This window comes from Elgaria multicarinata, chromosome 14, assembly GCF_023053635.1.
Source record: "Elgaria multicarinata webbii isolate HBS135686 ecotype San Diego chromosome 14, rElgMul1.1.pri, whole genome shotgun sequence".
Classification (NCBI taxonomy): domain Eukaryota; kingdom Metazoa; phylum Chordata; class Lepidosauria; order Squamata; family Anguidae; genus Elgaria; species Elgaria multicarinata.
Window position 1 is genome coordinate 34,382,642 of NC_086184.1, and position 25,238 is coordinate 34,407,879.

The following is a 25,238-nucleotide window of genomic DNA, read 5'->3' on the forward strand; positions in this document are numbered from 1 at the left end:
GACAGCCTTTTAAATATTTGAAGAGTGCTATCATGTCTCCCCTCAATCTTCTCTTCTCCAGGCTAAACATGCCCAGTTCTTTCAGTCTCTCTTTATAGGGCTTTGTTTCCAGACCCCTGATCATCCTGGTTGCCCTCCTCTGAACATGCTCCAGCTTGTCTGCGTCCTTCTTGAAGTGTGGTGCCCAGAAATGGACACAATACTCAAGATGAGGCCTAACCAGGACCAAATGACTACAAATTTTCTAGACCCATTTCAAACCAGTTTCAGAGTAGTATATGGAGTTGAGACAGCTATGGTCGCCTTAGTGGATGATCTCCGCATGAGTATTGACAGGGGAAGTGTGTCCTTGCTGGTACTTTTGGACCTCTTAGCGGCTTTTGATACTATCAACTATGGTATCTTTCTGGAATGCCTGAGGGATTTGGGAATCGGGGGCACTGTGTGCCAGTGGTTCAGGTCCTACGTCTCGTGTAGGCTCCAGATGGTGATGCATGGGGATAGCTGCTCAAAAAAGTAGCTGTTGTATGGCATACAACAAGGCGCCATCATATCCCCAATGCTGTTTAACGTCTACATAAAACCACTGGGAGAGATCATATGGAGGCATGGGGTGGGGTGCTATCAGTATGCCGATGAGACCCAAATATACTTCTCTATGCCTTCAATAACAGCATCAGCTAAGGATAGTGTGTCTCCTCTGAATGAATGCTTGGAGACAGTAATGGGCTGGATGAGGAAAAACAAGCTGAAGCTGAATCCAGACAAGACAGAGATGCTTGCTGTCAAGGGTGTCGACCTGGGTTTGGAGGTGTGTCAACCAGTTCTGGATGGGGCTACACTCCCCCTGAAAGACTGCATTCACAGTTTGGGGGTGCTCCTGGATCTAGTGCTCCAAATGACAGCCCAGATAGATGTTTCGGCTGTTGCGTCAACTGCACCTTTTCCTAAAGTTGGAAGACTTAAAGATGGTAGTGCATGTGCTGGAAACCTCGAGGCTCGACTTCTGCAATGCACTGTACATAGGGCTACCTTGTACCTAGTTTGGAAACTTCAACTTGTTCAAAATATGGCAGTCAGGTTGATCATCAGTACATCTAGGAGTGAGCATATTATTCCAACATCAAAATCACTCCAATGGCTGCCAATTAGTTTCTGGGCGAAATACAAAGTGTTAGTCATTACCTTTAAATTCCTACATGGTTTGGGTCCAGGTTACTGATGGGATCGCCTTCTCCCATACAATCCACCCAGCACACTCAGGTCCTCTGGGGAGAACTTACTTCAGTCAGCCAAAACTAGGTTGACAACTGTTACCCAGAGGACCTTTTCTTCTGTCGCCCCCCGACTGTGGAATGGCCTGCCGGAGGAGATTTGTCAATTTAACTCTCTCTCCAAGTTCAAGACAGCTATAAAGACTAGCCTCCTCCAGCAGGCCTACCCAGATTAATTTTAAACCAAGAATTTTAAGATGTCTTGATTGTTTTTTTTAATGTTGTACTGATTTTACATGCTCTTTTAATTACTTTTATGTATTTGATTTATATTGTATTGTACTAATATTGTTCCCCGCCTCGATCCAAAGGGAGAGGTGGGTAAGAAATAATTATATTTATTATTAATTTATTATTAATTTATGTTGCTGCTGCTGCTCTTCTTCTTCTTCTTCTTCTTCTTCTTCTTCTTCTTCTCAGAAACCCAAGGTTGAAAAGAAGACGTTAAAGGGTGGTGATCTTAAGTTCCCAGGTCAGAAAACTATTTCCTGTGTAAGCTGATCTTGATAGCCTTTTTGGCAGGCTATCAACCTGGAAATCATTGCCACAGTCCAATAAGACAGACCCTGTCCAGATAGAGGAAGGCACAGAGACAGGCACACAAGGCATCATTTCAACCCAACCCACCAGCCCTGCTCCAACCAGCAGCTTCTGATCTCAGAGGCTGCCATGATCTCTGCCCTATGGAACATGCCTGCAGCACCAGCACTTACGTGATGAAGTCCAGGAAGCTGGCCAAAGGCTCGTAAGCATGATTCCTCATGTGGCGAAACTCTACCACCATCTTTTCCTTTAGCTTGTCATCAATGACAGATACCGTGAGAGGAGAAGCTTCATTCGCAAGGAAGTTCCCGTAGTCTGTGCTCTGAAGATGAAGCTTCAGATCTGGAAAATGAAAGCAACTTTTAGGACTGAATCCAGGAGGGCAGACCTCACAAGGAAAGGTTTCCCCAGAAAAGTGCCACTGCAACACCTCCTGGGTGGAGTGAGGTCATTCCGTTTGGCTAATCTCCTGAGCCTGCCAAAGATCAGCCCCTTGGTACAAATCAGTTGTCTACCCTGAAAATAAATCCAGGCACACAACATTTTGTTTTGTGTACTTATCGTATGGCATATACTTTACAACTACTTTAGAATCCTGGCTGCTGCCGGTGCCATGTCAGAGACACAGGATTATAGCCATTTTTGGGATTTCTTTTTTTTAGCACATGGGGGAGGAGAGTAGCAGATGCTTCAAACTTGCCAAGCAATCTGGGGCCTAGGAACAAGACACACCGCATTAGTCCAGGCCATGAGTTGTCCTGAAGAAGAATCACACTGTGCTCTTATCAGCTTTGCACTTGGCCATTTCCCCCTCCAATGAGTGTGACTGACCTTGTAGCATTCTCCCATCCCATCCAACATCCGGTCTCACCCACCCTAGGAAAGAGCAGGGCACTTACTGATGTGCATTTATGCCAGCCTCCCTAAGCAGCCCACGTACATAACCAGCGTACCCATACGTACCCTGCTAACACTTTGTAACTAAAGACAGGGAAGGGGACCTCAATTCTCTTCTTTCCCTCCTACAGACTCCCCTTGGGGGGACCCTTCCACATTCCCAGCCAGTATGACCAATGGCAGCAGCAAACACAGGGCAACTGGCAGCCATTCACTCACATTTACAGATTGGGCTACGAAAGGCCTACAATGGAAGACAATGCTTCTTTGCCTGCACTTTGAAAGCTCCAGGGAAAGACTCTGCAGCCTTTTGCAAGGCTCTGCCTCTGATGGTTAGGGTTTCATCAAGGCTTCTCTCCTTCGGGAAGGGCTGCAGCTCAGATGTGGCGCTCTTGTTTTGCATATCAGAGATCCATCTCCGGTGCAATCACCAGAAGGTAGTGTGGGAAAAGACCCTCAACAGAAAGCCCTCCCCCGTCTTTTCCCACTGCAGGCTAAACACATCCAGTTTTTTCCACCTTGCCTCCCAAGACCTGCCTTTCCAGCCTCTTACTACACATCTCATTTACTTGCAATCCATATACTGAGAAAGGTGTTTGGAGTGCAAGAGAACTAAAGCATGGCCTCCCAAAAGAGCTGTCCTGGCAAAATCTCCTCTATGAAGACAGATCTGCTCCTGCTCTGTCCAAGTTAATGCTTTTCGGGATCCAATTCATTCCTTTTCACAGCTCTTTTACAGACCACGGGTCAAGCCAGCCATGCTAAGCTCCCTTTCGAATGTGCTCCTTAAAGTGCTACTCCATCCTCTGGCTTTGCCTCTTCATTTGATAGACATTCTCCTAGGTAGTCAAGGGGCATAGAAATGGGGGAGGGGGGGGATGAGGCTGAATGCAACCAGGTGGAAAAGAACAGCCATTAAAATCATTCTCAGTTTCTTGGAACATGAATAAACTTAAGGCACTTTTTTCCTCCAAGGAACTCATGAACTGCATAATGACATCTCCACTTTGCAGAAAAAAGAACATAATCATGGGCTACACTTCTTGGAAGATGGACTGCTGGTAAGGAACAGGTTGCACCTCACAAGGGCTGGGAAGAATGTGTCTGGCCACAGCATGAAGACCCATCAGGAAGGCTTTAAACTGAATCCTATGAGGGAGGGAGACATAAACTTGAAGGCAACAACGAATGAAGGCTCATGCACCGTAACAGAGAGAACAGCTCTCGCCCAAAATAGTCTTGACAATAATGTAGGAAAGAAGCCAGACTATGAAGCACATGGTCTTCCATGTCTATATACTAATGCCCAGAGTACGTGAAACAAACAGAACGAACTTGAACTCTTAATACATGAAGGCAAATATGACTGGATAGGTATAATTGAAACTTGGTGGGATGACTCCCATGAATGGAATACAGCAACTGAAGGTTATAATTTGATCAAAAAGAAAAGAAGTCACACTATATGTTAAAACTACTTATCACTGCACAAAAATACCGGAGGATGAGCCTGGGAACCCCATCAACATTATATGGATTAAAATAAATGGGGCAAGGAATAACAGGAGCATGATAGTTGGCGTCTACTACTGACCACATGATCAAGGAGAAGACGAGGATGTAACTTTTGAAAAGCAAATTGTCGGTGTTTCAAGGAAGTGTGATTTAGTAGTGATGGGCTACTTGAATTGCCCCGATATCTGTTGGGAGACAAATTCTGCCAGAAGTGCCCCCTCCAAGAAATTCCTGACATGTGTGGCTGATAACTTTTTCCTACAGAAAGTGGAGGAAGAAACAATAAGATAGCTATCCTTCACTTGATTCTGACCAATGGAGATGACTTAGTGGATAAAGTGGCAGTTATGGGAACTCTGGGGGAAAGTAAGCACATCATACATGAATTCTTCATTTTAAAGAAAGCAAAAGATTGATAAACAAATGATCAAGGAACACCTACTTTCTTTGAATGAGTTCAAATCTCCAGGGCCAGATGAACTGCATCCTAGAGTAATGAAGGAGCTAGCGGAAGAACTCTCAGAACCACTGTCTATTATCTTTGCAAAATCATGGAAGGCGGGTGACGTGCTGGATGACTGAAAGAAAGTTAATGTTGTCCCTATCTTCAAAAAGGGCAATAAGGAGGAACCTGGGAACTACAGACCGGTCAGACTGACATCCATCACTGGGAAAATTCTGGAGCAGATTGTAAAGAAGTCAATCTGTAAGCACCTTGAAATCAATGCAGTGATTACTAGAAGCCAACATGGATTTGTCAGGAACTAATTCTGTCAGACTAATTTGATCTCATTTTTTGATCGGGTAACCTCCCTTGTGGACTGTGGCAATGCTGTGGACATAATATATTTTGACTTCAGCAAAGCTTTGGACAAAGTGCTCCATGATATTCTGATTAACAAACTAGCTAAAAGTGGGCTAGAAGGAACAACTATCAGGTGGATTCACAGTTGGCTATAAAATGGGACTCAAAGAGTGCTTATCAACGGAACCTTCTCAAATTGGGGGGAGGTAACGAGTGGGGTACTGCAGGGCTCAGTCGTGGGCCCAGTGCTCTTCAACATTTTTATGAATGATTTGGACGAGGAGGTGCAGGGAACGCTGATCAAATTTGCAGATGTCACAAAATTGGGTGGGATAGCTAATACCCTGAAAGGCAGAAATAAACTTCAAAGTGATCTTGATAGGCTGGAGCACTGGGCTGAAAACAACAGAATGAAGTTTAATAGGGATAATTGCCAAGTTCTACATCTAGGAAATAGAACCAAATGCACAGTTACAAGATGGGGGATACTTGGCTCAGCAATACTATAAACGAGAAGATTCTTGGAGTTGCTGTAGATCACAAGCTAAATATGAGCCAACAGTGCGATATGGGTGCAAGAAAGGCAAATGCTATTTTGGGCTGCATTAATAGAATAAAGCTTCCAAATCACGTGAGGTACTGGTTCCTCTCTATTCGGCCATGGTTAGGCCTCATCTAGAGTACTGCGTCCAGTTCTGGGCTCCACAATTCAAGGATGGACACAGACAAGCTGGAGCGTGTTCAGAAGAGGGCAACCAGGATGTTCAGGGGTCTGGAAACAAAGCCTTATGAAGAGAGACTGAAAGAACTGGGCATGTTTGTTGATACCACCTGCCCAGGTGAGAAAAAGCCCTTGTCATCTTTGGATATTAATATCTTGCGTCACTCAACCCTGATACTCTGCAATCTACTTCCAAAGCAGGGGGTTTATTTCCCTGTGACAACCGAAGTAGTAACTAGAGGACCAGAGAGATGTTGTGATGCACCCCAGCCCATCAAGAGCTGCACTCACACACACCCCAAATATGTTTTTCCAGGTACTGAAAATCCGGGTCTGAGGTACAACCAGGGCTTCATCTTGACCAGCACCGGAAGTACATTGCTCTTATTCTGGACAGTATGACGAAATCAGCTCTGCTCCATCAGTGTTATAAGGCAGAGCTGGCTGTCCCTAAAACCCGCATTTTCTGTGCCAGGAAAGACATACTTGGGGAGCTCCCACCCCGTCTCCCCATTATGCCCACTGTTCTGAGAAGCAGCAAAACCCCCAAATTATCCAGGGCAGGATCTGAAGGGAGAATCCGCCCATTGTTGGAGCTTTTATCCTTTACTTTGCTGATGCGCAACTGTGCATCTCCAGTTTATAAAAGTAGATCTGCTGCTGTTCTCTGACAGTTTGCTGGAATGGGGTGAAATGGGGGCGGGGGCTCTCGGCAAGACGCGGAGCCGCCCCCCCCCCGGCCAGGGGTGGAGGGAGCTCCAGGAGGGCCACGCTGGGGGCCGCCCCTTCCCCGCCGCGCAAAGCCTGGCGCGCGGGAGCAAGACAGCGGCCCTCGGCACGAACCCCTGCGAGGCAGGCCAGGCCCGCCCGTCCGCCCGTCCCCGGCCCGGCCTACCTTCGAGGCTCTCGCACTGCACCAGGTTGACGTAGTCCGCCTGGCTGAGGACCCCGGCCTTGAAGCCGCGCACCAGGCCCTCCAAGTAGCCGCTGTCCACGTTGAAGTACAGCTCCGGGAAGCACGACAGCAGCATGGCGGAGGACGAGGGCGGCGGCAGTAGTCGCGGGAAGCGGCCCGGTTCGACGACGCGGAGCAGCTACCGGCAGCGACGCTTCCGCCTTCCAACAGACCCTGGGCAGCCGGAACCACAAAGTGGCAGACGCCTAGAACGAACCACTCCGCTGGTTTCCGGCTTCCATAACGCTCCTGTTCCCCTTCCGGCCGGAAGTGGGAGATAACGCTAGACTTCGCGGAGGCCGCCGGGAGCGCGTCAGGGCTGAGGCAGGAGAGCCGGCGGCCTCGACAGCTGGGGGGGGGGGGCTGCCCCCCGAGCAACCGCCCCCCACCCCGGGAGTGAAAGCACAATGATGCCCAAGAAAGAGCCGCCGGCCGCCCTGGCCGCAAGAGCCGCCCTGGCTCTTCTGCCCAATGGCAGAGCCGGCGCCGCCTTCTTCAAGCGGGGCCCATCCTGAGCCTTTCGCCCCGGAAGTCCGAACTGGCGCCCGTAACTATTTCCTGTAAACAGATGGGGGGGGGGGGGGAAGCTGTCGCTCAGACTGGCTGGCTGGCTGTTGCCACTGCTGTTGTAGCTGCAGTCCGCTGCGCTCCCAGCCGTGCACCAAGAATTGTAGCTGACAAAGATGGAGGCAGTTTATATTTGGCAATTCCGCTTCCTGTAGAAATTAATGTCCAAGGATTGATAGCGCAATCTAATGTGCGTTTTCTTAGAAATAACAGTTCAGTTGGGTTCAACAGGGCTTCTTACTCCAAGCTTAGTGTACACAAGGCCCAGTGCGGCCAGCCCAGGACCGCTTTGCCGCCTCCTTAGCAGCCCACTGGGCCACAGCAGCAGTGGCTGCCCTGACATCCATAATCGGGTGCCAGTGGATGGAAATGCAGGAAGAGGTGAGCAAGTCTGATAGTAATTTTGGAGCGTCTGTGTGTATTGAGTGGCAGTAACTTTTTCTCATGTTAGATATATGTTTGTTTATATCCACAACAAAATTATGTGAGGTATGATGGGTACTAAAGCAACCACCTACTATCCTGCCATTTGAACTACTAAGATTTTCAAGACTCCTTTCTAAAAATAAGAGAGTTTAAGACCTCTAAAAGTGCAATCCTAAACATATCTAAGACACAAGTCCCCTTGACTTCAATGGTGCTTACTCACAAATAAGTGTGCATAGTATTGCAGCCTAAAGAGCTCTTTACTCTGCAAATAACTGTGTCCACTCCAATTATCTCTCTTGTGAAGATTTGAAGAAATATTTTTATTCTTGGAACTATGGAAATATTTTTATTCTTAGGACTATGGACATAAGATACTTGGTAAGACTATATCTATATTAAATGGGCACAGGAGTGCACCTTTCGTTAAGGTGAATCACAAAACAAATTCCACCATTGTAAACCTCATAATTCTGCTGCTTCTAAAAATGATACTTGTTGAGTTAATATCTTGAGCCTTTTAGGATCCATGATTTATCCAAAGTAGGGAGCAAAAGGATCATGGCATCAGACCACCTGAGCCAGTGTGGCATGGTGGCTAGAGTGTCAGACTGGGAGTCAGGAGATCTGGGTTCTAGGCCCTACCTGGCCATGGAAACCCATTGGGGGACTTTGGGCCAGTCACTGGCTCTCAGCCCAACGTACCTCACAGGGTTGTTGTTAGGATCAAGTGGAGAGGAGGAGGAGGATTATGTACGCCGCCTTGGGTTCCTTGCAGGAAAAAAAAGCCAGGATATAAATAGGACTGTGCACTGCACAGACACCCCCCCCCCCAATCTGCTTCGGAGCCCAATCCGGACCTTCAGAATCTGGCCTGATATGCCTCGGACCAATCTGGACCTCCCCCAATCCGCCTCAGACCTGGATCCGAGGCGAGATTCAGACCTCCGAAACAGGATTTGAATGAGTTTCTCCATACAGATTCATTGTGAGAAATAAACACCTATAACTTTTTCATTTTTCAAGATAATAACATTAATTTTTTTGAGCTTGCAGATGGCTTCATGGTTGTCATCTGGAAATTTTCAGAATAATCAATTGACAGGTTTTGTCGCAATTAATTTTTAAAAATTGGATTTTCAGGTAATCCAAAGTGCTAAACTTTTTCATTTTTCAAGATATTGACATGAATCCTGTTGAGCTTATAGATGGGTTCATGGTTGTCATCTGTGGAAATTTTCAGACTGATCTGTTCACAGGTTTTGTCACAATTGGTTTTTAAAAACTGGATTTTTCAAAGGAACAGTTTAAGCAGTCCCTCTTAGCAAAGAGAGCAGGTCTGTGTATTCAAGAGAAGATCAGACACTGTCCATTGAAGTGCAAATCTTCCCTTCGGTGTTCTTTTGTGTTGTAAAAGCTGGGCTAGCAGAGCCTGAGGGTGTTCCCATTCAGACTCCAATTACAATTAGCAGTGAAGGAATGCAAGTTAGGGACTAGTAGACCAGTCACTAATGTGGCTCTAACTAAGGAAGAAAAGCACAAATGTAATATTGGATAACTGGGCAAGGTCACTGCACAGTGCAGTGAGGCAGCCACACAGAGATGCAGTCAGAAGCAGCATTCAGTGATGATGAGAGCAGCAGTCAGTGAGCCCAAGATTGTCTCAATTTTCAGTTGTGCAGCCAAAAAAGCAAACCGACCCAGCAAGGTGGGCACAGTCGTTCCAAAACCATTGACTGTTAGAGATACTTTTGCATCCCCTTCGCATCGTACTTGGAAGTTTACGCCTTTGGGTTTCTCTCTTCAGAGTTGTTTTTCTGAACTCTAAGCACAGCCAGTCATACGATGATGATGGAAAATGATGAACAAAATCCAGATACTACTTTCTCATCTTTCAGGAGAAAAAGTGGACAGTTGGGCTCGCAGGAAGGCAGGCTGGCGCGATTGCCATGCATGAGCATGCAGTAGGTCTGTGGGTAAGACCTACTAGACCCGGCTACACCACAAGGCTGGCACTCAGCAGGCTCCCCTCAACCACTAGAGAAGGAGATGGTGATACTCCTACTTCCAGGGCACCGCTGCTGCTGCTGCTTCCACCTGCCTCTGTCAACGGGTCACTTTGCCCGGCCTGAAAAAGTGACCTGCGCATACAGTAGTGGCAGAATCAGGCACTTCTGCCTGCTGCTGCCGCCCCAAACAAGAAGCGTGCCTGATAAGTTTCACTGTGGGCGAGACAGCCTGCCTGCCTACTATTAGTGCTGGTCCCATCACTCCCATCTTGCCCCCTGCCACACGCAGCTGCTGCCGTGTTTCATTTTCCTTTTTCTTTGTGTGTGTGTGTTGGTGGGCTGCTTGTGTTACTGAAGCAGCCTGCGTACGCAAGCACACACAATTGTGAGGGCAAAGCGGAACATAAGAACAGTTGTGATGAAGAGGGAATTTCAGCAGGTGTCATTTGTATGCACGCAGCACCTGGTGAAATCCCCTCTTCATCACAACAGGTAAAGCTACAGGAGCCTTGTCCTCTTTTGCATCTGATTACGAGGGCAGCTTTAACTGTTGTGATGAAGAGGGGATTTCACCAGGTGCTGCATGCCTACAAATGACACCTGCTGAAATTCCCTCTTCGTCACAACAGTTAAAGATACAGGAGCCCTGCCCTCTTTTCCATGTGGTCACCCTAATATTAGTCCTACTAGAGGAAATACCCTGTGCCCAGGCAAGGAGAAGCCCTTATCTTTTTTGGGTATTATTTATTTAATAATTGCATTTCTATATCGCCCAATAGCCGAAGCTCTCTGGGCGGTTTACAAAATTAACATTTCATTTCTCTATTTACTGTATTTTTATCCCACTTTTTCAGGCAATTGTCTCCCAAAGTTGCTCACAGGCCATCAGGCTTACAATGCAAACAGCACTGGGAACATTTGTTGGAGAAGCAACATATAAATACTATAAATTTTAAAAAATACAGGCGTAACACAAGTCCCAATATTTCCCCCCAGCAGGACTAATGATAGTTTGAGACAGAGTTGGGTAAATAAATTGGGAAAATGGCATGAGTGGATGCTCCATTGGATGTGTGGAGGGGGGGGACTGCAAGTATGCATACACACACCTCCCTTTGAAAGATCTGGCTGTCCTCCCATTTTTGCTTTCACTATCTTGCTTGCCACCACTGTTTGCCTAATCCATGTGGGAGAAGGACGGTCCCTCTCATCGCCATCTTAACCCAGCCTTCCTCAACAGGCTGACCACCTTCTGAATGTGACAGACACAGAGTGCTAGTAGGAACGGGCCGCTGCTGGAAGTGCTCCCTGGTGTGAGATGAAGGGTGCCCTTCTGCTGTTTTATTTATTTATTTATTTATTTTTATTTATTTATTACATTTTTATACCGCCCAATAGCCGAAGCTCTCTGGGCGGTTCACAAAAATTAAAACCGCAGTAAAACACCCAACAGGTTAAAACACAATTACGAAATACAGTATAAAAAGCGCAACCAGGATAAAACCACACAGCAAAGTTGATATAGGATTAAAATACAGAGTTAAAACAGTAAAATTTAAATTTAAGTTAAAATTAAGTGTTAAAATACTGAGTGAATAAAAAGGTCTTCAGCTGGCGACGAAAGGAGTACAGTGTAGGCGCCAGGCGGACCTCTCTGGGGAGCTCGTTCCACAACCGGGGTGCCACAGCGGAGAAAGCCCTCCTCCTAGTAGCCACCTGCCTCACTTCCTTTGGCAGGGGCTCACGGAGAAGGCCCCCTGTAGATGATCTTAAGGTCCGGGTAGGTACATATGGGAGGAGGCGTTCCTTCAGATAACCTGGCCCCAAACCGTTTAGGGCTTTAAATGTTAATACCAGCACTTTGAATTGGGCTCGGACCTGGACTGGCAGCCAATGAAGTTGTAAAAGGACTGGCGTAATGTGATCTCGCCGGCCAGTCCCTGTTAATAACCTTGCTGCCCTGTTTTGCACCAGTTGAAGTTTCCGGACCGTTTTCAAAGGCAGCCCCACGTATAACGCATTGTAATCCAAACGAGAGGTTATCAGAGCATGGATAACTGTAGCTAAGCTATCTCTGTCCAGATAAGGGCGCAGCTGGTATATCAGCCTGAGCTGATAAAAGGTGCTCTTTGCCACTGAGTTCACCTGTGCCTCAAGTGACAGTTCTGGATCGAAGAGCACCCCCAAACTACGGACCCGATCCTTTAGGGGGAGTGCAACCCCGTCCAGGACAGGGCAAACATCACCTCGCCGGACAGAAGAACCACCCGCTAACAGTACCTCCGTCTTGTCTGGATTGAGTTTCAGTTTATTAGCCCTCATCCAGTCCATTACCGTGTCCAGGCACTGGTTCAGAACAGCCACTGCCTCACCTGGGTTTGATGAAAAGGAAAGGTAGAGCTGGGTATCATCCGCATATTGATGACACCTCAGTCCACATCTCCGGATAACCTCCCCCAGCGGCTTCATGTATATGTTAAACAGCATAGGGGATAAGATAGAGCCCTGTGGAACCCCATGGCTTAGGTGCCACGGCACAGAGCAATAATCCCCCAGCACCACCTTCTGGAATCGGCCATCCAAGTAGGAGCGGAACCACTGCAACGCAGTACCTCCAACTCCCAGCTCAGACAACCTATCCAGAAGGATACCATGGTCGATGGTATCGAAGGCCGCTGAGAGGTCCAGGAGAACCAACAGGGTCGCACTCCCCCTGTCTCTCTCCCGACAGAGGTCATCCCACAGGGCGACCAAGGCAGTTTCCGTTCCAAAACCAGGCCTGAAGCCCGATTGAAATGGATCTAGATAATCCGTTTCATTCAAGAGTGCCTGGAGTTGTCCTGCAACCACCCGCTCAAGCACCTTGCCCAGGAAAGGGATATTAGCCACCGGCCTGTAGTTGTTAACATCTTCCGGGTCCAGATTAGGCTTCTTCAGGAGTGGTCTAATTACCGCCTCTTTTAAAGAGGCCGGCACCACTCCCTCTCTCAAGGAGGCATTTACAACCTCCTGGACCCAGCCGGTGATCCCCTCCTTATTTGATGTAATGAGCCATGAGGGGCAAGGGTCAAGCACACAGGTGGTCGACCGGACTTGGCCAAGCACCTTGTCCACATCCTCGGGCCTCACTAACTGAAACTCATCCAATAAAACTGAACCGGACGGCGCTCTGAACACCTCTACTAGTGGAGCTGCATTAAGTGTGGTGTCCAATTCATGACGAATCTGAGCGACTTTATCTTCAAAGTGCCGTGCAAATTTGTCACAGCGTGCTACCGAGGGTTCCACCATCTCTCGCCCTGGCCCAGAGTGTAACAGGCCGCGAACCACCCGGAAAAGCTCCGCCGGACGACACTGAGAAGACGCAATGCTGGTGGAAAAGAACTGCCTCTTTGCCACCCTCACCGCCACAGAGTAGGCTCGATAGTGAGCTCTAGCCCGTGTTCGATCAGACCCAGCACGAGTCTTCCTCCACCTGCGTTCTAGCCGTCTCCCCTCTTGCTTCATTGCCCTCAGCTCAGGTGTATACCAAGGAGCTGACCGGGCTCTGCTCAGAGGGAGAGGACGCTTGGGCGCGATCGTGTCAACCGCCCGAGTCATCTCTGCATTCCACAGAGCGACCTGGGCTTCGACAGGAGCACCGGCCATATCAGCAGGAAAATCCCCCAGAGCCCTCTGGAATCCATCGGAGTCCATTAGCCTCCGGGGGCGGACCATTTTAATAGGCCCCCCACCCTTGCAGAGGGGAAAGGCTGCCGAGAGTCTAAACCTCAGTAGGAAGTGATCTGACCATGACAAGGGGGTAGATGTTAGTTCCCCCACTTCCAGATCACCATCCTCCTGCCCAGTCGAGAAAACCAGATCAAGCGTGTGTCCCTTTGCGTGTGTTGGGCCGATGACATGTTGAGACAGCCCCATGGTTGTCATGGCAGCCATGAAGTCCTGAGCCGCTCCAGAGACAGCAGCCTCGGCATGGAAGTTGAGATCCCCCAGAACCACCATCCTGGGGGTTCTCAACACCAGGTCCGAGAAAACCTCTGTCTTGTTCATACAGACAGTCATCAAGGGGCCCACTGCCAATGGCCCTTGCCCATCCAAAGGCTCCTTGCAAACCACCATGGCTCAAAAGTCTGTTCCTCCAGGGCTTGGTTTGGAAGTGGGCCCCTTCATGGCTGTGGGCTGCATCCAACCTTAGCCTAACTTAAATCCTATTTATTTCAACAGGCCTACTCAAGAATAACATTGCATGCAATCCTGTATTTGATGCAATCCAGTGGGAGCTTACTACTTGCTGTGTTCCAGGCTGAATATATGATATATGCATGCATTGTGTTGCAACCCATTCAGAGGCCTTGCCCTCATCCAAATAAAGTTTTAAGCACCCAAATTAAGACTGTAGAGTTTAGGAGAATGCTGAGGAACTGCTAGTCAGTCTTTTGGCTGTTTGGTTTTTCTTTTTTAAGGAGACTCTTGCTTCAGTATCTCTTTCTCTTAAACTTTTTATTGGAACAGGATATGAGAATAGAGAGAGGAAATCCTGCAGGGGAAAGCGTTGCTAGTTCCTGCTACAGGGGAAAGTGTTGCTAAATTTCTTGCAGAAGCAGTTGGCATTGAAGAAGCGGCAATAGCAGGTGGCACATGGGTCGCAGCAAGGGAGTTTGTGCCCGAGGCAGGATTCCTGCAAGCGGACACATCTGCGTGGAGAGCGCTCTTCCCGTCCCTGGGCCTGTAGAGCTGTGGACAACATCTGCAAGGAGAACAACAGGAGGGAGGGATTTTGTAACTCCCACATGGAACTGGGGATGGTGGCAGAGCAAACAGTTTAAATGTACCAGAGATATTTGGCAAGTGCAGAAGCATATGGAAAGAGAAATGGTTCTGCAGGTGTGCAACTTGTTGGGACAACCTGGCTGTGGGTAGCTGTCACACCTGACATCACCAGTCTAACCTCTTTCTCTCCACCCAAACTTTGGAGCAGCTGGGCAACTGATTTAGAACTTTGTGAATGCTGGGTGGTTGGTATTCGGTGAGGAGAAGAATATACCTGCACAACTTTGCTGCCAATGTACATGTTTCAAAAGGGAGCAGCCTGCCTGACTGGGCACGACTTGGTGCTTGGGAGTTCTTAGTGACATCGCCATGTTTCATTCACCCACACTTTACAGCGATCTACACAGTGATGGGCCTCATGAGTATCCCAGTGCTGCTTCCACCTTTTCTGTTACTGGAGAAAGTCTGACTTTTTTTAGAAATGCAGAAGTTAACCTTCTCCACAGGTGTAGATGCACTTAGTGCTATTCCTCTGTCTCTTTAGAGAGGAGTGGTTTTGACATGGGCATATCAGGCAGCCGAACCTATCACAGCTCGGCACACATGCACTATAGTATAACCTTTGCGGTGGACACCGTTTTCTATAACCTGTGAATTTTTTAAAAAATTGATTGTTTCAGTAGCACTCATACACCTTTCCAATTATATATTTTTAAAAAACAAAATACCAATTAAAGAGTAACTCTAGCACTGTAACACTATAATGCTATTTGAAAAAAAATCATACTGTAGCATTATAGGGGTATGGCACTATACCAATATAATGGTGATTTAAAAGCCTTTCTGGTCTATACCAGTAACTGTCTTACTAAAATATGAGCCATTTCCTGATTGCACTAGTGACTGGGTAGGTTGTTTAGTTTAGATCATAAGTATGTACACTTGGAACCATCCAAAAAATTGGAATCGGGGATCAGCTTTGGATATGTGCATATGACTCACCAAAAATGTTTGCTTGTTTGTACACAAGATTGAGGGCATTTTCCCTCTGGAAGCACTTGTGCAGCTTCCAATCATTTTAGTGGGGTTTGTGCAAAAGAACCTTCTGGTGAATTGTGCCCTTAAATAGGAATTTAAGCGTGCTTACTTGGAAGATACTTCCATTAGGTTCCTATATTTCAAGAGAAGGTAAAAATGCCACCTAATTGGCATGGATCATCTGAGCTGTTTACTGATGAGATGTTCTGTGAGGCCTATTGCTCAGGGGCAGAGTGTATGGCTTACGCAAGGTGCCCTAGACTGAGCTAGGTCATTAATCCATCAAACTCAGTAGTGGCTACAGCGACTAGAAGCAGCTCTCCCTCCAGGGTTTCCGAGCAGAGCCTTCTCCAGATGCCACAGGTTGAAGCTGGGGCCTTCCGCATGCAACACAGATGCTCAGCCACTGAGCTACAGACTTTGCCCATACAAATAAACGTTAATTTAAAACAGAGGTGGGCAACCCACAGTGCTTGAAGGCTGCCTGGGTGCTCTGCAGCAGGTGCCCAGTGCCACTGCTGCCACTTCACAAATTCTCCCTCCCCCATGCACCCCTGCTGTCAGGGATGAGGGTGCGTGGCAGTGCCTGCTGCCCTCTTCCTCAGTGCTCTCAGGCTCCTGCTTGCCTGCCCATCAGCTGTTTGGCAAGTTCCTAACTGCATGATTGTGCTGGGAAAGAGGTGGCACACATATGACTCCCAAGCTTCTCCTTTCCCAGCACCATCGGGCTGTCAGGAGCCCAATCCTGCTGGGAAAACAGGTGCATGGGAGAGTCATTCCCTTCGCAGGCACCTTCTTTCCCATTGGAAGGAGGGTGAGATTAAAGCCTCTGCCTTGCCCCAGTGGCGTGTGCCTAGTTGTAAGTTCATGTCCCTGTAGCTGCCCAGGAAGCACCACTGAAACCCACTGGACCAAGATAGTTGCCCTACCCTGACTTCAAGGCTCTCAGGTGTCAGGGTTGGGAAAGAGCCCGGCAAACCCTATGCCTGACACCTTGCTGAGTGGACAACACTGGTCTGACTCAGTATATCCTTTCTTTCAGGTTACCTGTGGCTCCACCAAGCTAGCTTCTGGGGCAAGGTCATCTTGGACTATTGGCAGCTCCAGGACCAACTGTTCAAAATCTGTGAAAGATAGTGGGAATTTATGAAGAAGAAAAAGCTTGAAGGTACCCAAGAAGCAAAACCAGGCTGATTTCAGAAGCACCATTGTGTGCTTTGGGTCTCAGTGTCTGCTTTTTCAAATAAAATTCCTTGCCAATTAACCCAACACAAGGAAACAGTAAAAATACACACAATTTAGCATTAAATCAATAAACAGTTAAAATGTCTGTCTTATGACTCTTAAGAATCCATCTGTATAGAACTGGTTCAGTGGTCAGCCCACAAAAGCAACTCCCAGCACAGCAGCCAAAAGCCCTCTTGAGCAGAAAAGGCAGCACAATTCCTGAAGGGCAGATTAGCAACAGCCAGGCAGGGGTTCTTTGCAAAAGAGTCCGGGAATGTAGCAGATCTCTATGTTCATAAACTGGAGATGCACAGCTGTGCATCAACAAAGTAAAGGGTAAAAGCTCCCTCCACAAATGCGTAGTTTTGGATATAAATTGTGGTGAATTAACATAGCACCAGAGAAGTTAATTAACACAACCCTGCCCTCTGCCTGGCTTCCAGCAACCAATCAGGGGTTGCCATTCACCCCCGGCTTGACCCAGTACACGACAGAAGGGCTGTGGTGACCTCACTTTGGAGAAAAAGTTGGCATAAGTTCCTGACTTTTTTACTGCACAGCTTTGACAAAGCCCCGCAGTGGTTGCCAGCTGCATGGTATAACTGACCCAGCACCACTGCGCAGTCACTGAGGGGCTCAGAAGATGTATGGACAGCCCCTAGATCTACCGTATAACACTGACAGAGAAGAGTTGATTTCATCATACTGCAGAGAATAAGAGCAATGTGCTTTCCTCTTATGCTTGTCAAGATGAAGCCTGAGGTATGTGCTTTAAAGTTACAGAGTACAGCAGCAAGGATCAGCAGCACAATCTCCTTGCTTAGGGCCTGAGGAGACCAGAGAGTCATCATGAGCTTCCAAGAGGAAGCCAGCTAGGTGGAGAGAGCCTCCCTTTCCTGCCCAAAGGCCTTGCCCCAACGGAGGAGGGCAAGACAGGGGCAGTGGCCCACCAGACACATTTGGGGTTGGGACTCTCCAAGGGGCCTTGGGCCCAAGGATAAAATCTGTGTGTCCTATTTACAGTAGGCCCATTGAAATGAATGGGTCTTGTTAGTCATGACTAACTCAAGTGAAAAAACCAGGACTTATGTTGGATTTCCCCCAAGTTGCCTAGGGCTGGAGGGGAACCCCTCTGGTCTAGATTCTGCCAAGTATTGCTGTGCCGAGATCAGTCCAAGAGGCCTGTAGATGGGAGCCCTTCTCTTTCCCCTCATCCCCCAACCTGTTACTGTAACTTCCTGTAAACCTCTGCAGGTGCCACAACCTGCTTGGGTGTGCTTTGGGGGTATCGTTTTATGTACTCATATGCTTATCCCCCAAGTCACCCTCAGGGTAGCTTACAAACTAAATACAGCAATGAAAACCAAAGGTGTGCGTGGGGGGTTGCCGGGTATGCCCAGCACACCCTAATGTTTAGTTAACTACACGAGGGTGGAGGTGGCCAAGAGCAAGAGGAGGCTAGGAAGAACTGAATGGAGCTCAGAAGCAACATGCCTGAGGATCCCTTCATAGTGCACTCCCAAGCCACAACGGGTGGATTTTCCTGTGGGGCATTTTACGGCAGCAGCTGGCATTGTTTTTAATATTGGGGTGCAACGGGTGCAATGTAGCCTCCTGTTACATGCAAACCCAGCGAGGGTGAACTGTTGGGGTGGTTACCAAGCCACCCAGAACCCATGGGCTTATTTAGGGTTGTGGGTGGCTTGTCAATCATGCCTAAAATTACATGCCTGAGGATCCCTTCATAGTGCACTCCCAAGCTACAATGGCTAGAAAGTTGTATTTTTAAATAGGAGCAGCCATGCTGGGGAGAGCTGAGGATCTAAGAGTGAAGGCAGATATGACTTTTTAAAAGTGGGGGGGGCAGCTTGGTAATACTTTAATGGTTACCAAAGCAACATGTTTCTACCTTAGGATGAGCTCTTAATACAAAACTAATCCTGAAAGTTTTCAGCATGCTTTATTTTAAACTGGAGAGAAGCCAACAGTGGTGGGTGCATGTTGGCCAGCACTGTGGCATCAGGACCACCCAGCAGTTCTGCAACTGTTTTTCTCACGTTTGCTATTTTTTTATATATAAGATTGAGTGAACATACATATAAATGAGTATGTGCCAATTCCGTGTTTTAACAGTCCAGATGTCAGGTGCAGGAGGGGTCAAGCAAGATTGTGGACCCAGTTGCGCCCTGGCCCCAATTCAGACATTACAGGGGTGCTATTACTTGGACTGATGAGCCACCCACTGAGTAGTGTTCAAGCTGTTCTGGAGGGGGTTGCGCTTCCCTGGATCAACCAGATTCAGTGATTGTGGGATGCTCGTTGATTCACTACGGCCCTTAAAGACATGAGTGGACTCTGTGGTTCATTTTACCAGCTTAGGCTGGTGTGCTGGCCATGGCCCCCTACCTAGGCAGGGCTAGCCTTGCTGCAGTGATCCAGGCCCTAGTAGCCTCCCATTGCACTTGGGCTGTGTTTGCAAATAGTACAGAATAGAGTTGCAAGACTGCTAGCTGAGGCTGGGTGCTGCAAACACCTTAGGCCAGTCCCACCTTCTGTTCAACAGCTCCTTGACCCAATTCAGAGTGCTGGCTGGCTTGAGCCTTCTTAGCTTTGGACCTCATTACCTGAAGGATCACCTCCTCACAGATGTGTCAGTGTAGCCCGAGAGATCTTCAGCTGAGATATGTGGCTGCAAATGAAAGGGCCTTTTCCGTAAGGACTTCCCATCCCACCCTGGTTGAGGAATCCCTTTCCCAGAGAGATGTTCTCCTGCTGCCTACATCAGTGGCACCTACAACCTTTCCATTTTCCCAAACCTTTTAAATTATGTTGCAGCTTTTAATGTTGTTTTTGCCATGTTGATATGTATTTCTTGATCTCTATTTTCTTTTATCTGTTTTGAGCATGTGTATGTGTGTGTGGTTTAGTTTGTGTTGTTTTAATGCTGCATTGTCCCACAATAGCGATGATCTCTACATGGGGAGAGAAAGAGGAAGCAGCAACAACCACGTGGCCCATTCATGCAGCTTTTCCTATGCACAGCAGGAAATGGTGGCACATTCCATTTTGTTAAAAAAAAAGATGGATTAAAAGGGGTCTATTTTGCACAGGAAAAAATGAGCGGGAGGTGCATGGGAAGTGGATGACATCGTCTAAAGGATTTGCAAACACCCGTATGTGGGCAGTAGCGAGTGTGCGATAAAATGCTCATCTGATGACGCTCTATGTGCAACATGACAAACGAACCACACGGGGCAGCGGTATGGATGGGTGAGTGGGTGGGCAGCACCTGGTTTTTTCACCACACAGGAAAGAGAAGGGCATTGTTGTTCAGGGCTACTCAGCTATATTAGAACTCTGTTGGATGTACACAGGCAGCACAGACAGGTAGAAGGGGACTGGAGGGAAACTGACCTGCGGGTGCCTCTTTGACCATCTGCAGAAGACTTGGGTAGCTGGACCTGCCTGCTTCATCCAGAATGGGTCCCCTCTCATCCAGGTGGCTGTGACTGTGGCTCAACGCGAGGATAGCAGGGATCCCCAGCAGGAGTCCTAAGGGCAGCAGCAGCAGCATCCTCAGCATCCTCAGCAAGACCCACGATTGCCTGCACACAAAAGTGGGGGGAGGGTACTGAGATGCTGGGCTTAGACTGGGTCATGATGCAGGAGGCCACCTAAGCCAGAAATAACACAAGCTCAGGCATGCCCTGGCATGGCCATGTTCTGCCCCCAGGAGAATGAAGACAACTTGTTCTGCACTTCCAAGACAGCCCTCTTCTCCACCAGGACCAGTGCCAACCACAAAACACACAATTACATGGCTTCTGCTCTGCATTGCATTCCATTACCCTGCCACAGCCTGTGGCCTGCAGTGATGTAAAAGCAGAGAGGGCGTGCTGTTTGTTCTTTGGGTTGAAATATTTAATGACTGGGCCTCTAAACATGTGACAGCCTTCCCCAATCTGTTGCCCTCCAGGTGGGTTCGACAGCAGCTCCCATAATCATACTGCATAATTAGGGTGGCAACTTATGAGTCACCAAGAAAGAGGAAATGTATCACCCCAAAAGAGGATAATGATTTGCATAAAATGTTGGTGTGCTAATTTTATAGAATAATTATAATTTCAATAGAAAATGCAAAACACCTCACCATCGTGGGGAAGGCTGTAACCCTGTACTCTGCATGCCAGCCTGCTTAGCCTGCTTCCCAGGGGCTCATGGTGGGTGGGCAACTGCTTCTTTAAACCAGACTGGGACAGAGCAGTCCTTCAAATAGAGGACTGACCTCTGTAGAAGAGGATGCAAGGTCACCCTAACATGACCCTGTTCAGCCACAGCATTGGAAAGGGCAGGTTGCATCTGCGGAGTATTTCCACAGCCTTCCTGGGACAAGTTGATGGAAAAGAGAGGCAGGGGCTGTGCATTACGGCGCCATACTGATAATGTCCCATTAGCTCAAACCTTCAGGCAGCTTCTCCCAGTCGTTTTATGTAGATATTAAAGTTCATGGGGGATAAGATGGAACACTGAGACATCCCAAAAGCCATGAGGCAGAGAAAAAGCCCCCTTCTAGGTTCATCCCTCTAGAAAGGACCAAAAAGCTGCTGTAAGATTGGGCCCCCAAATTCCATTCTGTCAAGATGGCCCAGAAGGATATCATGGTCAATGGTACTGAAAATCACTGAGGACCAACACCCCCCACATCCCTCTCCAGGACACATCATCCCCTAGATCAACTGAGGCACTTCTTTTCCCAGACCAGGCCACAAGCTATCCAAGTTGGAGACCATCAGTACATCTTCTGGTGGTGAAGTACTTCCTTTCAACTGTTCTGAATCTCTTACTGCTCAGCTTCATTGGATAATCTCAGGTTCTAGAGTCTCTGCACCATGCATAATTTTGTACACCTCTATTGTGTTTCCTCTTACTCATCTTTTCCACAAGTTGAACAAACATTGCAACCATTCCTGATAGGGGCTTTGTTCCAGGCCTTTCATCATGTCAGTTGCCCTTTTCTGCATCCTTTCCACCCTTTTCGATGAAGATGATGATGATGATGATGATGTTGATGTGGTTCTGCAGTGACCAGAACCATGCACAGTTTTCCTAGTCTGGACACTATTGATTTGGTATTGGCAGCTTTATTTTTGGTATCTTTCCTCATAATCTCAAGCATGGTATTTTCCATTTTCATAGCTGCCACACTAAATTAATAAATGAATTATTCACCACACCCCCAAGATCCCTTTTATGGTCAAGCACACACACACACACACACACACACACACACACACACACAGAGAGAGAGAGAGAGAGAGAGAGAGAGAGAGAGAGAGAGAGAGAGAGAAAGAAAGCTCCATCACACCGGGGGTTAACACAGGGACATACTAAAACAAAGGATAATACTTGCCCATAGGGAAAGCATACTTGCCCATAGGGATCCATAGGAAAGCTCTTACCCATAGGGAAAAATAGGATAGTCCTTGTCCATAGAGAAACCATACTTGCCCATAGGGATCCGTAGGAAAGCACATGCCCATAGGGAAACAAAGGACAGCTCTTGTCCATGGAGAAACCATACTTGCCCATAGGGAAACATAGGACAGGGCTGTAGAGAGGTAGGCTCTTTTCAGTAGGGGTGTGCTCTGCTCTGTTACGGATCCCCGGATCTGAAGCAGATTGAGCCAATCCGGACCTCCAAAGCCCGGTTCTGGAGGGAACAGGAGAGGTCCGGATTGGCCCGAAGCTTCAGAGCCAGGTAAGTGGGGAGGGGAGGTTACCTGGCTCCCCTGTCCGCCGCCGCCGCAATCTATGTGGCAACGGTGGCAGAGACAAGTAAGTGGGGAAGGGGGAGGGGGCTTACCTGGCTCCGACACCGCCGCAGTCTGGAGCAGCGGAGCCAGTTAAGTGGCGAGGGGAGCTTACCTGGCTCTGTCGCCGCTGTGGTCCATGAGGCGATGGCAGCGGAGCCAGGTAAGGGGGGAGGGGCATACCTGTGTCCATTGTCCACCGCCACTGCAGTCTGAGCGGCAGCGGATGGCGGAGTAAGGTAAGGGGGAAGGGGGGCTTATTCGGCCCCCATTTTGCCCCCTCTTCCCCACTTACCTGCCTCCGCCATCTGCCGCGGAGGCAAGTGGGGAAGGGGGGGCAAAATGGCATACGAATATTGATCCAGACCTCCGGATCCGGTTCTGGAGCGGATCAGGGGAGGTCCGGATCGACCCAAACTGGTTTGGGCCTGATCCAGAAGGTCCAGATCATGATCCGAAAGTGTTTGAGGAGGGCGTGCATAGCCCTACTTTTCAGCATATATGGTGGCATTGTGCTAAAATAAAAGCTTTTGGGGCCTTAATTTTTAATGGAATTGAAAAGATAACCGGACAAAAAGTTATTAAATCCCCAGTATTAGCGTTCAGGAGGTTAATGAAATCATTTTATTTACCATTAATAGGATTTCTTTTGGTTGCTGCCAGATTGGTAATAGTTAGATATTGGAAGGATTTGGCTGGCGCCACACTAATAAATTGATATAGCAAGGTTTGGCACATAGCGTTAGTGGAGAAACTGACCAATAAACTGAGATTGGTAAAAGGTCCAAGATCTAAAGATACATTTAATACGAATTGGCATTGCTTCGTGGTATATGCAACTTCATTGGAATGGGAGAATAAAATCCCAAAAGTATTTTAATTCTTTTGGTTGGCATAGTGAAAGGTATCTCTCCTGTGGTGGGATAACTTATGCTGTTGTTTTTTTCTGACCTACAAAGAAAGGAACGAAATGTTGAAGATCTGAATAATGATATATATTTTGTAATAGATATATTTGTTATAGTTAAAATAGGTTCACTGATTTCCTGTGAGATAGGGGGAGGAGAGGGATAATTACATTCAAGCTTATTTTGTATTCATTTATTTCTGTATGAAATTTAAAATAAAAATTATTTACATGCTCCCCCCAGTCCTTAGGCTTACCAGTTTCCTTTTGCAAAGACAGGATGCCCTACCTGCGCTGGTTAACAATTTCCAAATACAGGAGAGCATTCTCACTAGCTAGACTTAACGTCCTTCCCGCTAAACTTTTAGATGGCAGATACAAACCCCCCCCACTGTTCCACAGATGCTGTCCCTGTAAAAATACTGAGGTGGAAACCTTATCACATGTGTTACTGTTCTGTAGATTTTATCCAGGGGCTATGAATGATCTTCTGAACCCCATTTTACAATCTTTTCCTGGTCACCCAACTGAATTCCTAATGTCCCTATTACTTCAGAGCTCAGACAAGTCAATCACCGAGCAAGTGGCCAAGTTTTTGAACTCTGCAATTTCTATTAGATCCTCTATGATTACTTGCCCTTTTAATAGTTAAATGTATGCTCAGTCCTTTTGTATGTAACTTTTGCTGGAATGGTCTATTGATTGCAATAAAATTGTTGTTGTGGCTTGCCTTCCTAATGTTTGTTGTTTATTGGGTTTATTCACTTGGAAAGTCGGGATCTGTAAGATCAAAAGGGGGAGGTTTGACTGAACTTGCCTTCTCACAAAGTGCTTAATGTCTCTACTCCCCCAAGGTCTACTACAAACTGGCATGATAAACCTCTGCACCTGATTCCAGTGAATGGGAATTTAAAGAGGGCTTTGGGCATCTGAGCCCTCCAGGGGAGTGGAAAACAAAGAGATGAGGTGGGCAGCTGGAGGCCCTCTGGGAATGCAAGTCTCTCTATACCTCAGTGTGCCAGAGCAGAACTGATAACAGGATTATTTCCTGTAGATTCAACTCCTGAGCTGTAGTTTCTGCAGAATTACCCTACCCCCATCCACCTCCACTAGATTTAGCCCCTAGAATGCAGTGCCCTTGTTTTAGCTTCAGCTGATGGCATAAATGTAGCTACCTTTTCTTCACTCACCTGTCTGCTTAATTGTTTACTCAACACTTTGTCATGGAGAAGCTCCTAGAGATGGGCTCCTAAGCTTGCCTAAAATGAACCTTTCTCTCCCCCCCCCCCCACCCACTACAAATTGTTGTTCTTGTTGTTTTCTCTGCCTTTTTCTTATTCCAATGGCAAGTCCATGCTTTGGAAGACAGGCTCAGCACATTTGGGAATTTCATTTGTTGAAGAAACCACCGTAAGGGTCTCTTCATCCTGACATCCACAAAGGAAGTGCCCTCTCTCCAGGAGTGTTTCAGGACCTCATTCCTGAGACGGAACCCCAAACTGTACTCAAGTCCCCTTCCCTCAGATCTATCTACTGCCTGCCCTTTCTTCTGTGAAGGAGCTCATGGAGACTCTCAATTTTATCCTGTGAAGTAGGTTAGGGTTAGAACAAGGAAGCTGGCTGAGCTCAATGGCTGAACAGGGGTTTCAGCCTCCATCACCCCCACCAAGGCCAACATTCTATCAGCTACAGCTCTCTGGAGAAATCTGACGCTTGCAGAAATTTCCTATTCTTCCTGTTGAAAAAGCTACACAGCACTCAAGCACTCCCCTGG

The 25,238-nt window shown here is 47.6% G+C and overlaps 2 protein-coding genes and 1 long non-coding RNA gene across 3 annotated transcripts in view; 1 reads left to right on the forward strand and 2 right to left on the reverse strand.

Moving 5' to 3' along the window:
• Nucleotides 1-6,887, reverse strand: part of ATP6V0D1 (ATPase H+ transporting V0 subunit d1) — a 39,517-nt gene extending 32,630 nt beyond the window's left edge. Inside the window, exons 1-2 of the mRNA XM_063141024.1 lie at nucleotides 6,651-6,887; nucleotides 1,988-2,159 (exon numbers count right to left, since the gene is read on the reverse strand). Coding sequence (XP_062997094.1) covers nucleotides 1,988-2,159; nucleotides 6,651-6,786 — 308 coding nt within the window. The 5' untranslated portion in view covers nucleotides 6,787-6,887. The remainder of the gene's footprint in view (nucleotides 1-1,987; nucleotides 2,160-6,650) is intronic.
• Nucleotides 6,888-7,161: 274 nt separating this feature from the next.
• On the forward strand, nucleotides 7,162-16,850 carry LOC134408725 (uncharacterized). The gene is made up of 2 exons (XR_010026123.1): nucleotides 7,162-7,658; nucleotides 16,563-16,850. It is a non-coding gene; the product is annotated as an uncharacterized LOC134408725 (long non-coding RNA).
• On the reverse strand, nucleotides 14,268-20,330 carry AGRP (agouti related neuropeptide). Its single transcript, XM_063141118.1, has 3 exons — nucleotides 20,162-20,330; nucleotides 16,568-16,644; nucleotides 14,268-14,432 (listed from the first exon to the last, which is right to left on the reverse strand). Exons 1-3 carry the CDS (start codon nucleotides 20,328-20,330, stop codon nucleotides 14,268-14,270), a joined length of 411 nt encoding a protein of 136 aa, XP_062997188.1.
• Between the last annotated feature and the right edge of the window lie 4,908 nt (nucleotides 20,331-25,238).

Bases quoted from the DNA above. Each gene is read 5' to 3' on its own strand.
- AGRP (XM_063141118.1), bottom strand. From the start codon at position 20,330: ATGCTGAGGATGCTGCTGCTGCTGCCCTTAGGACTCCTGCTGGGGATC. The intron at 16,645-20,161 runs GTCAGTTTCCCT...TATCTTTCACAG, and splicing joins GGTCAAAGAGGCACCCGCAG to ATTTTGAACAGTTGGTCCTG. The intron at 14,433-16,567 runs GTAACCTGAAAG...CTACAGGCCCAG, and splicing joins CTAGCTTGGTGGAGCCACAG to GGACGGGAAGAGCGCTCTCC.